The sequence below is a fragment of the Arvicanthis niloticus genome, chromosome 6 (genome assembly GCF_011762505.2).
Source record: "Arvicanthis niloticus isolate mArvNil1 chromosome 6, mArvNil1.pat.X, whole genome shotgun sequence".
Lineage (NCBI taxonomy): Eukaryota > Metazoa > Chordata > Mammalia > Rodentia > Muridae > Arvicanthis > Arvicanthis niloticus.
Genome location: NC_047663.1, coordinates 107,064,566 through 107,083,561, shown reverse-complemented (window position 1 = coordinate 107,083,561; position 18,996 = coordinate 107,064,566). Strand labels below are relative to the sequence as shown.

At 49.7% G+C, this 18,996-nt stretch overlaps 2 protein-coding genes across 13 annotated transcripts in view; both read left to right on the top strand.

Moving 5' to 3' along the window:
• Sec16a (SEC16 homolog A, endoplasmic reticulum export factor) overlaps positions 1-5,440 on the top strand; it is a 37,994-nt gene extending 32,554 nt beyond the window's left edge. For 9 of the 11 annotated variants that reach the window (XM_076937626.1, XM_076937627.1, XM_076937631.1 and 6 more), the window contains 4 exons: positions 347-421; positions 1,099-1,158; positions 1,928-2,005; positions 3,919-5,440. In XM_076937626.1, the coding sequence (XP_076793741.1) occupies positions 347-421; positions 1,099-1,158; positions 1,928-2,005; positions 3,919-3,987 (282 nt within the window). In that variant the 3' untranslated portion in view covers positions 3,988-5,440. The remainder of the gene's footprint in view (positions 1-346; positions 422-1,098; positions 1,159-1,927; positions 2,006-3,918) is intronic. The other 2 variants (XM_076937632.1, XM_034505414.2) reach the window with 1 other exon arrangement.
• A 212-nt stretch (positions 5,441-5,652) lies between these two features.
• On the top strand, positions 5,653-18,920 carry Inpp5e (inositol polyphosphate-5-phosphatase E). Of its 2 annotated transcripts, XM_034507245.2 has the most exons (11): positions 5,656-5,867; positions 6,065-7,108; positions 13,741-13,864; positions 14,323-14,420; positions 15,062-15,186; positions 15,589-15,708; positions 15,935-16,042; positions 16,553-16,714; positions 16,780-16,895; positions 17,395-17,531; positions 17,983-18,920. In XM_034507245.2, the coding sequence occupies exons 2-11, from the start codon at positions 6,285-6,287 to the stop codon at positions 18,113-18,115; spliced, it is 1,947 nt and encodes a 648-aa protein (XP_034363136.1). In that variant the 5' UTR covers positions 5,656-5,867; positions 6,065-6,284; the 3' UTR covers positions 18,116-18,920. The 2 variants fall into 2 exon arrangements, with proteins under 2 accessions (XP_034363137.1, XP_034363136.1); XM_034507246.2 differs by lacking the exon at positions 15,935-16,042 and having other exon boundaries at positions 5,653-7,108.
• The last annotated feature ends 76 nt before the right edge of the window (positions 18,921-18,996 follow it).

Here is an 18,996-nt window from a genome sequence, read left to right as displayed (position 1 = left end):
AAGTAAAGAAGGGTAAAGAGAGCAGATGAATCCCCATGTTTCTAGGAAAGCCTGTCCTGGTATGGACCCCATGGCTTCTCACTGCCCTCCATAAAGTTGGAGGGCAATAATGTGGGGTGCACACAGGCTTGTGGGCTATGCCTAGCATGATTTGATAGCTGTTGCATCAAGAGCCACTCTGAGCAGGACAGTGTGGTTCTGGGAAAACGCCTTCTATGTGACCTCTCACAGAGGTGCCAGGGCATATCAGAATAGTCTTTAGGCTGTGCTAGAGGAGCAGGCGGTTTTCTTCTCCCTAGGTATAAAAGCTCAGACTCCACATTTCACATTTCATATTTCCTCGTAGGTGGTAAGCTCTACAGTATCAGCTCCTGGACCTGAACTCTCACCCTCCAAACCAGATGGCTCCCAGGGAGGAGAGGTAGGGAACACTGCCAGTATATGAGTACAGTGTGTGTGTGTGTGTGTGTGTGTGTGTGTGTGTGTGTGTGTGTGTGTGTGTGTGTGTTGCCTGTGTATTTGTGTATTAAGTGTATGCAGGAGAGGAGGTGAGGGTATGCATGTGCATGGATGTGTGCATGTTGCATGTCTGTGTGGGTGTGTGTGGGTGTGGTGGGGTACTATGGCCTGGAATGACGGCTCAGCCAGCTCTGCACTGTCCTGTGGTGACTCTTTAGAAGTGTGTGCAAGTGAATAGGAGAAGGAAGTGCAACATGGGAACACTTAATGTGTTTGATTCACAGTAACACTGTAACTTGTCTGATCACTTTTGTTCAGGAGCTCTAGTCAGGTGTGGGCTGACATCTTCACCTTCTAGCCAGTTTCCCTCACAGTACCCTAAGCAATTTCAGAACTTTGAGGTGTCACAAAATATGAGCTAAGAGCTAGACAGATTTTTTTTCCCCTTTTCCCAGCATAGTGATGGTTTTCTTAACCAAACTGTGGGGGACATTTGAAGCTACTTCTGGCTGTCTTCATTTGAGTGACATTGATTCTAATGGCATCATAAAGCTTTTAAAACCTGCCAGCTGGCAGCTTGGAGCCGTGGAGCATGCTGACCTTCATGTCTGTGTCTGTGTGTGTTCTTGCTGTTCATAGCTCTCGCGCTGTAGCTCTCTGAGCTCGCTCTCACAGGAAGTGAGCCGGCATTTCCATCAGGTACCTGTGGCTGGTGGCTCCCTCCACGGGGCTGGCTGTGTAGCCTCTATGTGTCCCTTAGAGAGTCTGTCATCTTTACTTTGTCACTAACCCCTTGTCTTAACCAAGCGTTATGTGGGCAAAGATGCAGTTTTCCTTTATTAAAAGGCCTGGGTCTAGATATGCTGGTGATGGACTCGCTTCACAGGGTTCAGAATGTTCAGGTGAGCTTCCTGACTCTGCTTCTTGTGAAGTGGCCTGACCCCTACCATGCTGTCAACATCTCCTGAGTTAGGACACTACTTAGGAAGAAAGATTCCTTCTTGCTGATGAGGCTGAGGAAGTCTGTTTGTAGCCAGTAGGAATGTGGACACAATAGCCATCATGTGGCTAAACTAGAGGAAACAGGGAATGCTTTTCATCTTGTGTTTTGGGCCAGGCTGTGTCAACAGCTTTCAGTGGAAAGTCTCAGGGGGCCATTTCTGACTGCCCATGGCTCTAGAGCAGGCACACTGTCCAGGCCTCCTAACTGCTTGACCAGCACTAATGAAATCTCAGTGTCCTGCACTCATTGTCTGCATGTTGTTCAAATTATTTTACTGCATGGTGCTTTGACTTTGGCTGTTCCATGACCCATCCAGTAATGAAAACAAGGGTTACCAGAGCTATCTCTCTCTGGGGTCTATTTGGAGCATTAATGGTCCTTTCTGAGGTATGACTTGTGTCTGATACTGGGACAGCAACTGCTGTGTAACACTGGCTTGCTGAGGTCCTTCTCTGTGCTTCACAGGATCCTGGAGACCACTGTGCTGCAGGGGCCCCTCCTGGTGGGTCTGTGCCCTTTTACAATCCTGCTCAGTTGGTGCAGGTGAGTCTCCTTGCCTTTGTTCCCCACAGCCCCAGCTTGCCTGCTCAGTGAGTCTCCTTTGTTCCCTGGCTGTTCTTTTTGAAGATTTTGTTTTGTTTTGTTACTTGTTTTTTTGAGACAGGGCTTCTCTGGATAGCTCTAGCTGTCCTAGAACTCACTCTGTAGGTCTCTTACTTGACTTAATCTGCATCCTCTGCTTGTCTCATGTTCGTCTCACTGCTTTGGGCTCTTCAGGTTCAGGGCTTTTCTTTTTCTTACCTGGCATGGCTGAGTGCTGGCTCCCACTATTGCCAACCTCCCATTCCTGCACAGGATTCATGGCTTTCCCAGGTTAGCCATACATCACAGGCTCCCAGCCCAGTCCTCTCCCTCCTGCCTCCTCTTCCTCTTCTCCTTAAGAGCAGCTCTACCAAGGAGAGCCCTGGCTTGGGATTTTTCATTGCTTCATTCCTGATTAATCCCTCTGAGTGACACATTGTTCAGTAGCTTCAGGCCTCAGCACGTGACTCTTGAAGACCCTTTGGGTCTGCCCTAGGTGCTGGGTTGAGAGTTTGCTGGGTGTGGTTTTAAGATCAAGAGTGGTAGTGCCATTTTCTGGTGCCCACTATAAGAGTCCAGGTCTTCATTCTGTCTCTGAAGACTGGAATGGCATCTTTCCTCAAGGATCTGTATACACCTTCCCTCGGTCTGGGCTCTTGTGACTTCTGCCCAGGAGAGTCTGGATTGTGCTGTATAGTTTCTCTGCTTCTCCACTATCTTTTGGAGAAGTGTAGTCTGGCTTCTATAGAGGGGACGAGCTCTAGGCAAGCATCTTTATTTTGGGGGACAAGAGACTTAAACCAGGCACTTAAATATGCTAGATAGGTACTCTACAAACTGAGATTCAGACCTGAGGCAAGCAGCATGTGTGGGGTTTTTGTTGTTGTATTTGTTTTTGTTTTTAATTAAAGGACAAGCAAGCAAAGTTTATTTATTTAAACTTTTATGTGTATGGGTATTTTGCTGCATATATGTCTGCTACCATTTGCATACCTAGTGCCTACGGAGACCAGAAGAAGCAAGGCATCCAATCTCCTGGAACTGGAATTACGGATAGTTGTGAGTCATCATATGGGTGCTGGGAATTGAACCCAGGTGATCTGGAGGAGCAGTAATTTGTTTGTTTGTTTGTTTGTTTTTCATATATGCCATACAAAGTCTATTGAGAAGTAATTAAGTAATTCTTTGCAGCCAAGAAGGGCCCAAAATGAGTTACCTGGGCAGATATCTTGACATTCTGAATGTGATGTTCTCAGCCCTCTCTAATAGGGACCCTGCCCTCAGCTGTGCTAGGCCCAGCCCTGGTCACTTTCTGTCTAGTCCTCTTGAGGGTCCTGGGACCCTGTGCTAGGCCCTGTGCAGATGAGGCTACTGCTGTCAACATTTTTGTTCATGTTTTCATCTACAAGATCTCTCTTTTTTTTTCTTTTTCTTTTCTTTTTTTTTTTTTTTTTTTTTTTTTTTTTTTTTTTTTTTTTGGACCTTGTAGTTGAATAGTTCTGACAGATTTTTTGGATTTGATCCCAGTAAGGTCTAGTGAGGCAGGAAGAATACATACCATGTTCTCTGTGCTTTCTGGAACAGAAAATCATAGGCCACTGACCACCCTTGGACTCAACCCTTAGCTGGCCCAGATCTGTAGCGCTAACTCAGCTTTTGTGACCTTGACAGCATTGGCAGAACAGAAACAAATCATGTCTGCAGTGCTGTGGGCTAGGAAATGTTGAGCAGCAGAAACTTGGCACCTACAGAAGGCCTTGCACTTGAAGCTAATACAGAGTTTGCCCATTTGTGGGTTTACTCTGTAGACCCATCCTGCTGGACAGCCTCTGGGCATGGACACATGTAGGTCATTGCTGTTCCTTTTGTTCCAGGCTTCTGTCACCTCGGGGAATTCAAGGCCAGGGAGGATTGGCCAAAGAAAATATGCGGCATTGAACTAAGATTGCTGCTGGATTCTTATTTGGAACCCTGAGATGACTAGATTACTGTTCTTCACCAAGAACCAAACTAGCTGCCTCAGGTCTCGTGGATCCCAGATGAACATGGCAGTAACTCAGAGCCGGTCATACTGTGTGTCTCCTCCTTGCAGCCTATGTATATGAATTATTGAAAAATTGACTTCAAGGTTCCTTTCAGATGCTGGATAGAATGAATCTAATTCAAAGTCTTTTATGTAAAAGAACAATATTTCTTTTTAGTCACTTTAGACAAATTAAGGTTTGAGTCACTTGAGAATACCCCTGAAGAGAGGCTAGACAGGGCTTTACCCCAAGAGAGCACAGTTCCTTGGAAACCAGGGCCTTTCTCACCTGAAAAATGGTGCAAACCAGCCAGGGCTCCTTAGGCTGCTGAGAGCAGAGTGACTGCTTACCTGGAGAGGACTGACTACTGGGCTGTCTGGCCTAAGAGGAGCCGCAAGCTGCACTGGGCAACTATGCCCTGTCCTGTGAACAAGGGAGTACATGCCAGCTCCTCTAAGGGTCACCAGATGGCCGTGGCTCACAGGTTAGGAGGAAGTGGCTACAAGGGTATATCTCTCCAAGAATTTCCAGCCTCACTCCATTTTCTGTGGCCTGATTAGGGTTGGGTGGATTTTACTGCTCAGAGCTTTCTGTCATGGCCATCACTGGAGAGAGCCCCAGGGAACTGATATTCAGAAGCTGCTGATCTGATTAACCAGGTCAAAAACTGGCTGCATGCTGCAACGTACTGCCGTCCTAGCCTAGGGTCTGTATGGAGCCCTCTAGCTGACTCAATGTCACCTGCAGACAGCACTTAAAAGACTTGATGATATCTTGGAGTGGCTTACGGTGTCCTAGCGACACTGTGGAACCTTGCATCTCTACCCCAAGCCCACCAGGGACCTTCAACTACTCACTGACTTACTCATATCACTTCAAGGAGCTGCTGCCACATTCAAACTCAGAGTTTTAAGGCTTCACTGACTGTTCCTAAAACTATCCTTACACTCTAAAGAGGAGGGAAAAGAGATTTAAAATATTTATCAAAAATCAGCAGGTAATTTGGGTAGAAAACAAATGATTTGTTTGGAATTAAATTTAGAAATTGTAGAATATGGAATTAGTACAGCCCTTCCTGGTTTCCTGGTTCCCTGCATCATCTAGGAAAGACTCACAGAATGGTTTCCAGAATGTTCCATAGATGAGTGTGCTTGGACCCTCCTGTTCCTGTCATTAAGAAAGGCCTGTCCCTTTGGGTTAGTAGCAACTTGTGTCCTTGCTGGGACCAGGCAGGACCCTTGCCTCTGGTGCAACCCTGCCCAGGCTTTGTGTTGACTGCCAACCACTTTTGATTCAAGAAGCTTCTTCCCTGGGAGCTACTATTTTTCCAAAATTCACATTGTTAAATAAAATATTTTGGGCTCTCAAGTAACTTCATTTATGGCTTCCTTTGTGTTTTGAGGGGCAGGCCAATGAGATCTTTAGTGTTGGTAGAGCCTTGGGCAACTATTGGGTGTGACTCCCTGAGTCTGGGTATGGACCTTCTACCAGAGCAGGGCGGGAGCTGGTGTGGGGGCGTGGCTTCCAGGCACCGGACTCTGGTCCTCCGGTCGCTAGGAGGCGCTGTGGCGGCGGTATGATCTTGGGCCGGGCGGTTCTCAGGACGACCACAGAGCGGGACCTGGGCTGGGGTGACCACTAGACTGAGCTGGGGCGAACCCTGGGCGGGGGCCGGGGCACGGGGCAGCAGTCGTTGTTCCAGCCGCCACCGTGACTGGGCTAGGTCCGCCGGCGCCAGGCCCGGCCGGGTCAGACCTCGGGCATCCGGCGGCGGGTCTGCGGCCGAACGGAGGGCGCAGGTGAGCCTAGGACGCTGAGCGCGCTGCCTTACTCTGCCACGGTGGGGTGGAGGGCTGGCCCGGGGTGCCGGATGGACTTCTGCAGCTCCGTGAAGTGCAGCTTTGACCGCCCCTTTGGTGCCTGTTCTCACGAGTTCGCTTTTTAAGACCAGCAAGCTGGCTTTGGGGATCTAAGAGATTTTTCTGGGTTTTCTCAGGCATCAGTGAGAACTCAAGTCTCCAGCCATGCAGCTACAGGCCCTGCTCCAAAAGGACCGCCCCATGCCACAAAGAGAGCCACCCGAGTTTTCATGGCATCAAGCTGGCGATCTCTGACGTGCATCCTTGACAACAAGAGTTGCTTGTTAACCTCCCAGGGAGGATCCCTTTCCTTGGGAGGGCCAGGCTGAGTGGGTCAGGGCTGGCCAGGTCCAGACTATGCCGTCCAAGTCAGCTTGCCTGCGTCACATGGAGGCACCTGGGCAACTGGAAGGCAGAATACTCCAGGGACAGCTTCCGAACACGGAAAAGATGCTCATCCCAACACCAGGCTCCTTACCAGCCACTGACTCTCAGGGTTCAGAGACAAATCCCATTCCTCCTTTCAGCATTCCAGCAAAACCAAGCAACCAGAACCCACAAGCTAAGGCAAACCTCATCACCCCACAGCCACCCATTAGACCCAAGTTGGAGCGAACCTTGTCCCTCGATGACAAGGGCTGGAGAAGGAGGCGTTTCCGGGGTAGTCAGGAGGATCTGACTGTCCAGAATGGGGCCAGTCCCTGCAGGGGCTCCTTGCAGGACTCAGTAGCCCAATCCCCTGCCTACAACCGTCCCCTGCCCTGCCTCAGCACATCCTTGCAGGAGATACCTAAGCCCCGAAGGGCCACAGGCAGTGAGGGAGGGAGCCCATCCTTATGGAGTGACTGTCTTTCTGGAATGATCAGCACCTCCTTGGACTTCCTGCACAGAGAGGCTACCTCAGGTGGGCCCCCCTCCAGGTTGACAAGTTTGCATGCCTCACACACACCGCCAGCTGTGGACCTCAACATAGCCTCCAGCTCCCTGAGAACAGCAAACAAGGTTGACCCTGAGCACAAGGACTACAAGCTCCGCATGCAGACCAGACTGGTCAGGGCCCACAGCAACCTGGGCCCTAGCAGACCCCGGAGCCCCCTGGCTGGTGACGATCACTCCATTCACTCAGCCAGGTCTTCCTTCAGCCTTCTGGCCCCCATCCGCACCAAGGACATCAGAAGCAGGTAGGGCTTCCAGGAGGGATGGGCAGGGAGCTCTGGGGCTGTCATCCAGAGGTCTCCATTAAAGCAGGCCAAGAGCAAACTGAGCCAGGCATGGTGGCTCATGCTTGCAATCCCGGATCTTAAAAGGCTGAGGTTGGATCATCACAAGGCCAGCCTGGGCTACAATGAGCCACCATCTACATAAATAGATAAATATAAGAAGACAAACTACCCAGAGGCTATGTAAATGGATTCGAATAGAGAAATAGAAAAATAAGGCAGGTCTCCCGCTCTCTCAGAAATCACGCCTTTCTCCTTCTGTCTGTATCCTTCCAGAACCTTTTCTTTGGGGCTCAGTGCCATCCACAGACACTGTGAACATGTAAAAGTCTACCTATTCTTTATGTAGGCAGATAAGAGCACACCCATCATGCTCTTACTGCACCTGTAGTTTGTATTTCCGTGTGTCCTGTTGGGCAGCTTTCTCAGTGAGTGTCTGAATTGGCCCTTGTTTTTCTGTGTGGAGGGTCACAGGTTTCTTTAGCTGTACTTTTTTTAATCACTGCCCATGAGGAGCACTCAGGGCCTCTGTGATGCCTGGAGGTCTGGGTGCTGTCCAGTCACACTTTGGGCCGCAGCTCAGCAGCTTACCAGGACATTTAGACACCAGTTAACCCACTCGACCAAGTGACACCAGGGGCCATTTGCAGGGCAAGGAATAGGCTTAACTAGCTTATCCTATGCCCTTGGGAGAGCTTCCACAGTTTAGAGCCACAGGATCCCAGTGTCCAAGATGGACAGTTGCTGATGTCCACTGAGACCTCTCACCTGCCACAAACATCCTGAGACTGTACAGGACCTCTGTTTCTTGCTTGGCCTCTCTGACTCCAGTAGTTAACTTGTATAGGCTTATATTGAAAAGAGCCTGGGAGCCACCCCAAGATGAACCCTTTCTTGTATGACTTCCTTATGCTGGCTCTCCTCTCTTGGAGCCACATCCACCATGGGGGACACAGGACCAGAGCATGGCCTATCCAGATCTGGAGCCTCCTTTCTCATGATGGTCCCCTTCTGGGGTCTTAGTCTTGGTCTATAAGGTGTATCCTGCCTGTAAGTGGGTGGGACAGTTGAGAGTGGAGAGGAGCCACCTAAACAGGTGACTGTGGGCTAGAAGGTTTCATGAAAGAGACCTAGAGTGATGTGAGGGTGCCCTGCTTCAGAGGCCAGAGGAGCCTTCCTTTCCTCTAGGAGTGATGTAGTCTCTTGCAGTTTCTGCCTGTATCTCCAGGTGGTCATTTGTAAGTTTCTCTCAGTCTGTAACTCCAGCTTTGCTAACAACAGGACCCTCTTCTGGAGATGCTGCGGTGCTTATATTTGCAGATTGCTTCCAAAGAGAGCCACATACGAGTGGCTCATATGTTTAGTGGACATATGTTTCGTGGGTCCACCATTCGGTTCCCTTTAGTTGCTGGAGGTAGACCTCACTCCCAGCATCCTACCTGCACACAGCCTCTGTGCTGTGCCTCTTTACCAGGCCTGGCTCCTCCACAGCACGCCCTGGTGTCCTAGCACCTCAGGTCATTAGTAGGCCAGCAATCCTTTTAAATATTTAAAATATTTAAATATTCTTATTTTTTAATTAGGGGTGTGTGTGTCTGCAGAAATCAGAGGTGATGGGTTCCCTGGAGCTGGAGGTAGAGGCATTTGTGAGCTGCCCAATAGTACTGGACAGCAAACTAAGATCCTCTGGAAAAGCAACAAGCTTTTTTTGTTTTGTTTTATTTTTGAGACAAGGTTTCTTTGTGTAGCCCCTGTCAGCTCAGTAGACCAGGCTCAGAGATTCACCTGTCTCTCCCTAGTGCTGGGACTAAAGGTATGTGCTACCATTGCCTGAAGCACGCACTCTTAACCACTGAGCCATTCCTCCAGTCATGCTGGGGTCTCTCTTTTTTTTATTCACTTTACATCTGGATTGCTATTCCCCTCCCACAGTCTCTCTCCCCGCCCTCCTCCCTCCCCTTCTCCTCTGAAAGGGTAGAGGCCCCTCTGGGTATCCCCCCTACCCTAGCATATGCAGTTTCTGCGGGTCTAGGCGCATCTTCTCCCACTGAGGCTTCCAAACAAGGCAGCCCAGCTAGAGCAACATATCCTACATACAGGCGACAGCTTCTGGGACAGCCCCCACTCCAGTTGTTCGGGACCCACATGAAGACTGAGCTGTACATCTGCCACATATGTGCAGGGGGGGCGGGGGGGCTAGGTGCAGCCTGTGTATGATTTTAGGTTGGTCGTTCAGTCTCTTGAGAGCCCTCTCAAGGGTCCAGGTTAGTTCATCCTATTGGTCTTCCTGTGGAGTTTCTATCCTCTTCAGGGCCCTCAATCCTTCCTCATGGGAGTCTTTTTAAAGAGTAATGTTTCTACTATGTTCAAAGCATTGTTTTGTGCAACCCATAGGAAGTAAAAATAAGTCTGAGTGCTATGTGTGGACCCCTACTGAATCATGGTGAAGGAGGGGCTTCCTCCAGTTGTGCCTCACACCTCACAACTGCAGCTTGTTCTTAGATCCATGGCTGGCATGATGCAGCTGTCAGCTCTTTTGGCCTGAGCCTGTAGCCACTCATTTGGGAGAGTGCCCAGTACTAGTGTGGCAAGGGCAGTAGTGTTGACAATACTTTACTGTGGGACACAGATTTGGTTTGTATGAGTTATGAAATAAGGTTATTGTTTTCTTTTTCAACGATTTGAAAGGTGTGAAAACTATTTACTTATCTCATGAGCATTGGTGTTTTGTATGTGTGTCTGTGTGAGGGTATTGGATCCTCTGGAGCTAGAGTTTCAGACAGTTATGAGCTGCCGTGTGTGGGTGCTGGGAATTGAACCCAGGACCTCTGGAAGAGCAGCCAGTGCTTTTAACTGCTAAGTCAGCATCTCTCCAACCCTGTGAAAACTCTTAGTGGCTGGATCAGGCCTAGGTCAGTCTGCCAGCTGCTGTTTCAGAAGAGGCTCTGGTTTCCCTTCTGGGGCATTTTGTTCTCAGAGGCCACCAGGTTGCAGTAGTTGACCTACTACTTAAGAAAAAACATTTTCGCCGGGCAGTGGTGGCTCACGCCTTTAATCCCAGCACTTGGGAGGCAGAGGCAGGTGGATTTCTGAGTTCTAGGCCAGCCTGGTCTACAGAGTGAGTTCTAGGACAGCCAGGACTACACAGAGAAACCTTGTCTCAAAAAACCAAAAAACAAAACAAAACAAAAAAACAAAAAAAAAACAAAAAAAAACATTTTCATGTATTTATGTGTGTATGTATGCATGCGTGCATGCACATGCTTATGGGAATGCATAGTGAACACGTATAAATCAGGTCAGTGTGTGGGAGTCGGTTTTTTCGTACAATGTGGGGAATCAAACATATACTGAGATGGCTAAATCATCTCACTAGCCAAACTCTCCATTTTTTTTTTTTCTTTTTTTCTTTCTTGTGACAAGGTCTCACTATAAAGCCTTGGCTAGCCTGGAACTTGCTATGTAGACTAGGCTGGCCTGGAACTCACAGATATCTGCTTCCTGGGATTAAAGGCTTCCATGCCACTTTTACTCAGAAGATCTGGAGTGCCTTCTCCTAAATGGGTTGGGAAGAAGCTGTGTTCCCTAAGGCTGGGCACAGGAATGAGCTTTTACTCCGCTGCTGCCCAATCATGTTCTGTAGCCATCTGGACAAAGTGTTTGACTCCCTAGTTTGGAGGAAGCAGAGGTAGCTTCTTACAAGGAAGGGCATGGGGCTTTGGGCTGGTGTCTGAAGGACTAGTCTGTGTCTACCGTGTGCTTATCGGTTCCTTCCTAAGTGATGTGACTCGGGACTTTGCTCTACCAGGTGAGCATGTGGACCTAACCAGCTTATTAGTAACTTCCACTCGTTGGCTTGGAGGTGAGGTCAAGAAGGTCCATCCCGATGGCTGCCCAGTCTACCTCCTGAAGGCTTATAGAACTGCACCTTTATGATGTTCTGCCCCATAGCGTTCAGGCTCCAGCTGGCTGTTGTTCTTAGAGACTTGATTAGAATTTGATACCCAGAGGAACATGGTTTTGTTTGTGTATTCTTAACAGGTTTGGACAGAACCAGTAAGGAAGGATAGGGTAAGCACTGTGAAAAATACCTTCACCAGCTACCAAGAGACAGAGCAGATCTACAGGTGAAGGCTGAAGATCAGCTTGGACACAGCAAGACCTTGGAAAGAGAGACAGACAGACAGACAGAGACGGAAGGACGGATGGACAGAGGACATAGCTCAGTGGTAGAGGGCCTGGCTTAGCATGTATGAAGTCCTGGCTTCCACCTCTAACATCACCAGAAATAGGAGTCAGGGGTGGCTGGAGAGATGGCTCAGCAGTTGAGAGCCCTGGCTGTTCTTGTAGAGGACCTGGGTTTGGTTCCTGGCAACCACATGTTGGCATAATCGTAACTCCAGTTCTAGGGGGTCAGGCAGAACATATAAATAAAATAAGTTAAATAAAATAAGTCAGTTTTTTGTTTGTTTGGTTGGTTTTTGTTTTGTTTTTAATTAGGCCAGAGACATGAAAACTACTCAGGTCCCTTTCAGCTGGTGTTGGAGTGATGCTATGTGTCTCTGTCCCTTCTTGAGCCCAAGTAAAGGGCAGTAGCATAGTAAGTGGGGGAAAAGTGAACCCTCAGCACAGGCACTGCGGGCTTTATTTGGAGGTGGAGTAGGGAGTGATGGCTGATGGGAGGAGTGTGGAGCCACGAGGGAGGAGGATGTCTGCACTGTATTGTCCCCATATCCCAGCTCTCTTCTGTCACCACAGGGCAGCTTCAGTGTGTTTCAGACCCTGCTTTGCACCGTGGCACATTCTCTTTAGGTAGAACTGGTTGGTGGGTGGGCATGAAGACTAGGGGTAAATTACCTTGGAAGAAACAGGACAGGGTGCCTGGAATTTTGGAAGACAGGTGGCTCCCAAGGCCACTGCCTGTGGGGATGAAGAGAATGTCTTGCTGAATCAAGCCTGTGATCTTGGGAAGGGGCAAAGCAGTGCTTCTGCAGACACAGAAATGCAGGAAGGAAGGTGACCAAATGGAGAGCTTAGGCTTCTCTCAGTCAGTTGCAGCTGCTTTAACCCTGAGGAGAGCCAGGGCATTCGGGCAGTGAAAAGATAAAGGCTTGAGCAGCAAGTGGTGAACAAGGCAGCGAACCAGGCAGGAGCCCTGTGAGAAAGAGTGCATGAGGAGAGGACAGTGGCATGAGGAGAGGACAGAACAGGGAGCCCAAAGTCTTCCACTGAAATGGCATTGGAGGAGTGGCTTTACAGACAGCATTTAGAGGAAACCAGTGGGACAGTGGGTTGTATGTCCAGGCAATAAGCTCACAGGGACTTATATTTCTTTCTTCAGATTCATCTTATGCATATGTGAGTGTTCCAGGGGATCCAGCATCCTTTTCTAGACCCCACAGAGACACCAGGTACACATGTGATACCCATACATACATTCACTCATACACATGAAATAAAAATAAAGCATAATTTCCTAGAACTGGAGTTATGCCAGGCAGTGGTGGCCCACGCCTTTAATCCCAGCACTTGGGAGGCAGAGGCAGGCAGATTTCTGAGTTCAAGGCCAGCCTGGTCTACAGAGTGAGTTCCAGGACAGCCAGGGCTACACAGAGAAACCCTGTCTCAAAAAACCAAAACCAAAACAAAACAAAAAAACTGGAGTTAAGGGTGTTTTGTGGCACCATATGGGCACGAGGAACCAAACTTGGGTCCCAGAAGAGCAGCTAGTGTTTTCAACTACTGAGCCATCTCTCCAGCCCCAGGACTTCCAATTCCTAAAGGCCTGGATAATAATAGAAACAAATCTGATATCTCTCAGTGTATGAAAAATCATGTAAGATTTGGATATTTTTAATGATTTATTTATTTATATTTCACATGCATTGGTGTTTTGCCTGCTTGAGTGTCTGTGTGAGGGTGTCTAACCACCTGGAGCTGGAACTAGACAGTTATGAGCTATCGTGGGTGCTAGGAATTGAACCCAGGTCCTCTGGAAATAGCCTGTGCTCTTAATTGCTGAGCCGTATCTCCAGCCCTGAGGTTCAGGTCCCATTGCCCTTGTCCTCACAGCTTTCTGGGCACATGCCCATCATTTCTCTCTGGGGCTTTCATCTTCCTCTGTGGTGATGGAGCTGAGTGATAGCTATGGCAGAGGCGTAGTCACCCACAGGGCTGCATATGTTCAATATCTCTGTACAGGCTGGTTGGGAAGCCCCTATAGCACATGGTGCGCACATGTGTCCTGGGTAGGTCAGAGATTCATCACACTGTTAGGACTGTATTTCAGCTTGACAGGTATGGCCTCATTCCATTGAGATCTGGAGACAGACTGAATTCAGGGGGAGATGGGTGTCATCTGTGCTGACGTGAAGGTGGTACTTCACTCTAAGGAAATCCCAACTCTAGGGGCACCACCAATAGCTGGTATGGTCAGGGTTGTCCTCTGCCCACATGGCTTGTAGGCCCTGTGGCTTATAGGACTGATACCTTTGGAGAGAGTGGCCCCAAAGGTACCTGTCCTGAGTGAAGGAGCTCCTGGGTCACTCTGGTGTCACTGAAGCTGGCTGCTCACTTACCTTTTCTTTTTGTAGGAGCTATCTGGAGGGAAGTCTTCTGGCCAGTGGGGCCCTGCTAGGAGCAGACGAGCTGGCCAGGTACTTCCCAGACCGAAACATGGCTCTCTTCGTGGCTACCTGGAACATGCAGGGCCAGAAGGTAAGAGGGGTCACATAAGGCAGAGGCAGCTGGATTCCATGTCCTTGGAGTCCTACCCCAAAAGGCCCCAACACAGTTCACTGGTCACAGCATAGACATAACAATAGGCAAATAGGCTTCTGCCTTTGTCTCTGAGTCTTCCTGAGGGATTAAGGTTGGACATGCACCTGGGAGGATGGTCATACCTCCCAGGCAACAGCACAGACTAAAGTATCTGGTAAGAAGGGCCACCGGGCTGAGAAGTAGCAAGTAACAATTGTGCTCAAAGAGGGAAACTGAAATATCTGACATGTCAAGGTCCCCTGGAAGACCAAACCTACAGCTGTGCACACTTCTCTTTGAAAAGAAGCTATTTCTGGGACCACTTCCAGGTGATTGTGCAGGGCCTTGCTCTTGAACCTCTGCCCCTGACCTGAGGGAGCCCAGTGGTCTTGACTGTTTTGTGGTCTTCACTGCAGGAGCTCCCAGTGAGCCTGGACGAGTTTCTGCTCCCCACTGAGGCTGACTACACTCAGGACCTGTATGTCATTGGAGTTCAGGAGGGCTGCTCTGACAGGTGAGGCTCTACTCAGCCTCCACTATGGATTTGAGCCTCCAGTGTTCTGTATGGACAGTGCACTGAAAAGAGGGACCTGAGGCCTTCATGGAACTGAAACAGTGTGGGCCAGATGAGGGATCTTCATGCCTCACTAAAATGAGCATAAAAGTAGTGTTTCAGGTTTTGTCAGCAGTTGTCCAAGGGAGCACAGAGGCAGCTAAGAGGCTCTGGGTTGCCTCTATTCTGGTCTATGCCCTGTGGCACCCTGACTGATTTCCCTGGAAAGTGGTTTCATAGCTATGTGCTCCTCACTGTAGTTTATGGGGTTTCCTGGCCCATGTGAGGACAGCAGACCATGTATGCTCTGGGGAAGGGAGCCCGTCAGAGATGGGGCCCACCCTTGCCAGCCCATAGAGCTCTGATAACTCACATGGGCCTAGGTGCGATTGGAGATCTGCACATTTCCTTAGATTGAGGTCTTGGGCCTGAAGCCGACTCAGGGTCTCATGGTGCATGAAAATGCCATTAGCCTGGTCATTCTCAGTACAAGATGAGGCACAGTTGTGGGGTCCCCTAGGAATGCTTCCAGCAGTTCCTTGGATAGCATATGGGGGAGGGTGGAGCTGAAAGACCCCATCTAACCTGCCTTCTCCCCACAGGCGAGAGTGGGAGACACGCCTGCAAGAGACACTGGGCCCTCAGTATGTACTACTGTCATCAGCAGCACATGGGGTTCTGTACATGTCCCTGTTTATCCGTAGGGACCTCATCTGGTTCTGCTCAGGTAGGCGATACCATGGGGCTTCTTCCCCACCGCCTCCTCTCTCTATCTCTGTCCTACTTTTTCTCCCCCCCCCCTTTTCCTCTCATATGTGCCTGTACCACAGAGTACATGTGGAGGTCAGAGGACAACCTGCAAGAGTCTGTTCTCCATATGGGTTCTAGAATCAACTCTAGTCTTGTCTTCAGGCTTAGATCTTGCTGGCCCTTGCAAGGGCTCTAGGTGTCTCCATATACAGGCTTTACTAACAGGTGGACCCTGTCCACATATGGGTCCCCTCTCAGGCAAATGTGCACTTTGTGATTCGTATCCAGCCTTTGCGATTCCCATGTCTGAGGACACACACAAGCACACCTAAGTGCAGCTGTGTCCGTGCGGGCCCTGAACCCGTTCTTTTCCCTGCAGAGGTCGAGCACTCCACAGTAACTACACGCATCGTGTCTCAGATCAAGACCAAGGGGGCCCTGGGTGTCAGCTTTACCTTTTTTGGCACCTCTTTCCTCTTCATCACATCTCACTTCACCTGTAAGTGTCTGCAAGCCAGTCCTGATATTGACTTGTGAGTCTGTCCAGGTGGGGTGGCAGTTGCTCTGGGCTAGTAATGGTTGGTTCTCCCTCGACAGAGTCTGATACTCAGAACATTCACTGTTGTCAACCTCAGTCCTAAGACAGCCCTGCAGCAGACAACTGGGTAGTATTTTGGGGACGGTCATGGTATGGGGCAGCTCAAGTGTCTGGTTTTGTCCCATAGCTGGAGATGGGAAGGTAGCTGAGCGGCTACTGGACTACAGCAGAACCATCCAAGCCCTAGCCCTGCCCCGGAATGTGCCAGACACAAACCCCTACCGCTCTAGTGCAGGTGAGGATTACAGCTGCACAAGACACTCCAGCAACATGACTGTTTCTGTCCCTTGTGTCCTGGCAGCTTAGCAGAAACCACTGGAGGACTTAAGAGAATCATGGAGTCCTCATAACTGAAATAGCCATTGGGTTTGCAGCAGGGCAGATGGGAGCTCACAAGGTCCAGTGGCTTGTCCAGGGCTATTATTGTTTGTCCACAAGTCCTCTGTGCTGACCACTTCCTGGCCCTCACTGAGCTGTGAAAAGCTGATGGCTACCCTGCTGTGTGCACCAAAGCATCCTTTGCACCTAGACTGCACACACAGCTTCCCAGACCTCTGCAGTTGTTGACCTTGGCTGCTCCTATTACTCGCCTCCAGGGGGAGCTTGCTACCCAGTTGTGATTCTGTCGGGAAGGGGACCCAAATAAAGGAGGCCCTGTCACTCGGCCTAGAGCCCATCCATTTGCCAGCAGATCGCAGCGGGTAAGGGGAGCCCAGCACCAATGTATTCTCCCACATGTGCCCAGGGGATGTCACTACCCGGTTTGATGAGGTCTTCTGGTTTGGGGACTTCAACTTCCGCCTGAGTGGTGGACGAGTGGCTGTGGAGGCCTTCCTGAAGCAGGACCCGGAGGTGGATGTGCTGGCACTCCTGCAACATGACCAGCTCACCCAGGAGATGAAGAAAGGTGAGTGGCCTGGGGAGCAGCACCTCAGGCATGGCCGGCCCTCCCTGAACTCTCCTGTGTTGCAGGGTCCATCTTCAGGGGCTTTGAGGAGGCAGAAATTCACTTTCTCCCATCCTACAAGTTTGACATTGGGAAGGACACCTACGACAGCACCTCCAAGCAAAGGACACCCTCCTACACGGTGAGTATGGAACTTCAGCCTGGCCTCAGGACTCCTGCTGACCACACCTCATGTCCATGTAGAACTGACACTCAGCACACAGCAGCCAGCTAGGTTAGCCAGCCTAAAACTGAGGCCAGTGGCTGCATGCTCACAGCCTGTTGGGGGTGGAGGATAGTGCTCCCGAGTCCATCTCCCTGGCACTAGTTGAGAGCAAGCAGGAAACACCTGCACTCTCACCTGGCTTTTCCACCCTACCTTGACTCTTTGGTATACAGTGGTACCTGGGGAACCCTGGAACATGCATGATATGAAAGCAAGGCAGCTCCTTTTTCTCAGAGGGCTGGAAGGGAACAGATGGCATCCACATAGAACTTTAAATGCCAAACAATCTTACTGTTCAGTGGGGAGGGCTCCCCCTAACTGAAATAGCTAGGCCAGAGTTGCAGGCTACACTGTGCTGCAGAGAATACCTATAGCAGAATGACATACAATCTCTGCTTCACCATCTCTTCTGAAGGACCGTGTCCTATACAAAAGCCGTCACAAGGGTGACATCTGTCCCATGAAGTATTCCTCTTGCCCTGGGATCAAGACTTCGGACCACCGTCCTGTGTATGGCTTGTTCCGGGTGAAAGTGAGGCCAGGACGAGACAAGTAAGCCTCTGCTCACCCCTCAAAGCTGACAGAAGCTTTGGGGGGCTCCTGCCCGTTCTGGATGGGGTGGCTGTTTTGGTGATGGATAACAGGCTTAGATGTGGAGCATACCAATGTCTCATGTAGCCCCTAGTTATTATGAATTAGCTTTCATCTGAGCCTAGGTCCGAGCAGTTCTCAGGGTATCTCTAGGATCACCAGGTTACTAACCTTTATGGTGCATGAAGAAATGGCTTGTTCTGTGATCTGGTTCCCTAGGGTTGAGCAAGCTCCTGGAGCATAGGTCCAAGGATGCATTAGCGTCACCTTCTTTTGGCACTTCCACACCCAGGGTTGTGGTTGGGGATAGAGCAGCCTAGATGGGATGAACCCTAACCTCTGGACAGTGGCCCATTTCCTATGGGACACTGCGGGTGTGCAGCTGAGTGAACTTGAGGTCTTTCCTCCACAGCATCCCATTAGCTGCCGGCAAGTTTGACCGAGAACTATACTTGATAGGAATTAAAAGACGAATTTCAAAAGAGATTCAAAGACAAGAAGCACTGAAGACTCAGAGCTCCAGTGCCGTCTGCACCGTGTCTTGAAGTTTTCAGACCAGGACTGACCACTGCAGCTGGGGGACCAAGGTCACTGCAAAGAGATGGGCTTGTTCTCTGATGCTCTTGTAATGCTGGGGTTCTAATAAACCATAGGTAGGGGCTCCCCTGCTCTCACCACAGACCCACCCCTCAGGACAGCAGTGGGCTGTGGCCAGGGCAAGCCTCATTTATCTCATGTTCCCACTGGCACATGGCAGGGATTTGCTGAGTGGGGCATGTGGACACCAAGCAGGTTTCACCCTACAGGAGCAATCCTGACTTCTTTCCCCTCAACACTAGTCTCAACCTTTATTCCTGTTCTCATGCTCAAGCCCAGGTTCTAGATGTGTATCCTCTTTATAGCTCCTTTCCTTCAGGGAAGGGTCAGGCAACCTCTGGAATCTTAGATGCTCAATGCCTAAAACCTGCCAGACTAGAATTCTGGAATATTCCTACAGTCATTTTGACAGGCTCTGAGGTTCTACATCCTGGTCCCAGGTTCCCAGCCCCTAGTTGAGTAGGAAGCGTCTCTCTACAGGCCCAGCGCAGCTGTATTAAACTCAGTTTTTAGGAGCTTCAGACCATTTGCTTTTGTGCTGCGAGTCCCAGAAGGGCATTAGAAATTGTGTTGCCAGGCAGCACCTTGCTGGGTTTCACTCCTTGAAGAAAGCTTAGGACTCTTCATTACTCTCAATCTTACCCCTCCCTTCAGAGACATAGCCTTGAATGTACAGACACCTAGGGGCATCCACTCTAGTCTTCTATTTATTTTTCCATATTTATATTTTTAAATAAATAAGGATATATTCAATTGTAAACTCTTTCTGGACAAAGACTAAACCTTGGAAGAAGCAGTCTGCATGCATCTTGAGGCCTCAGGACACCCC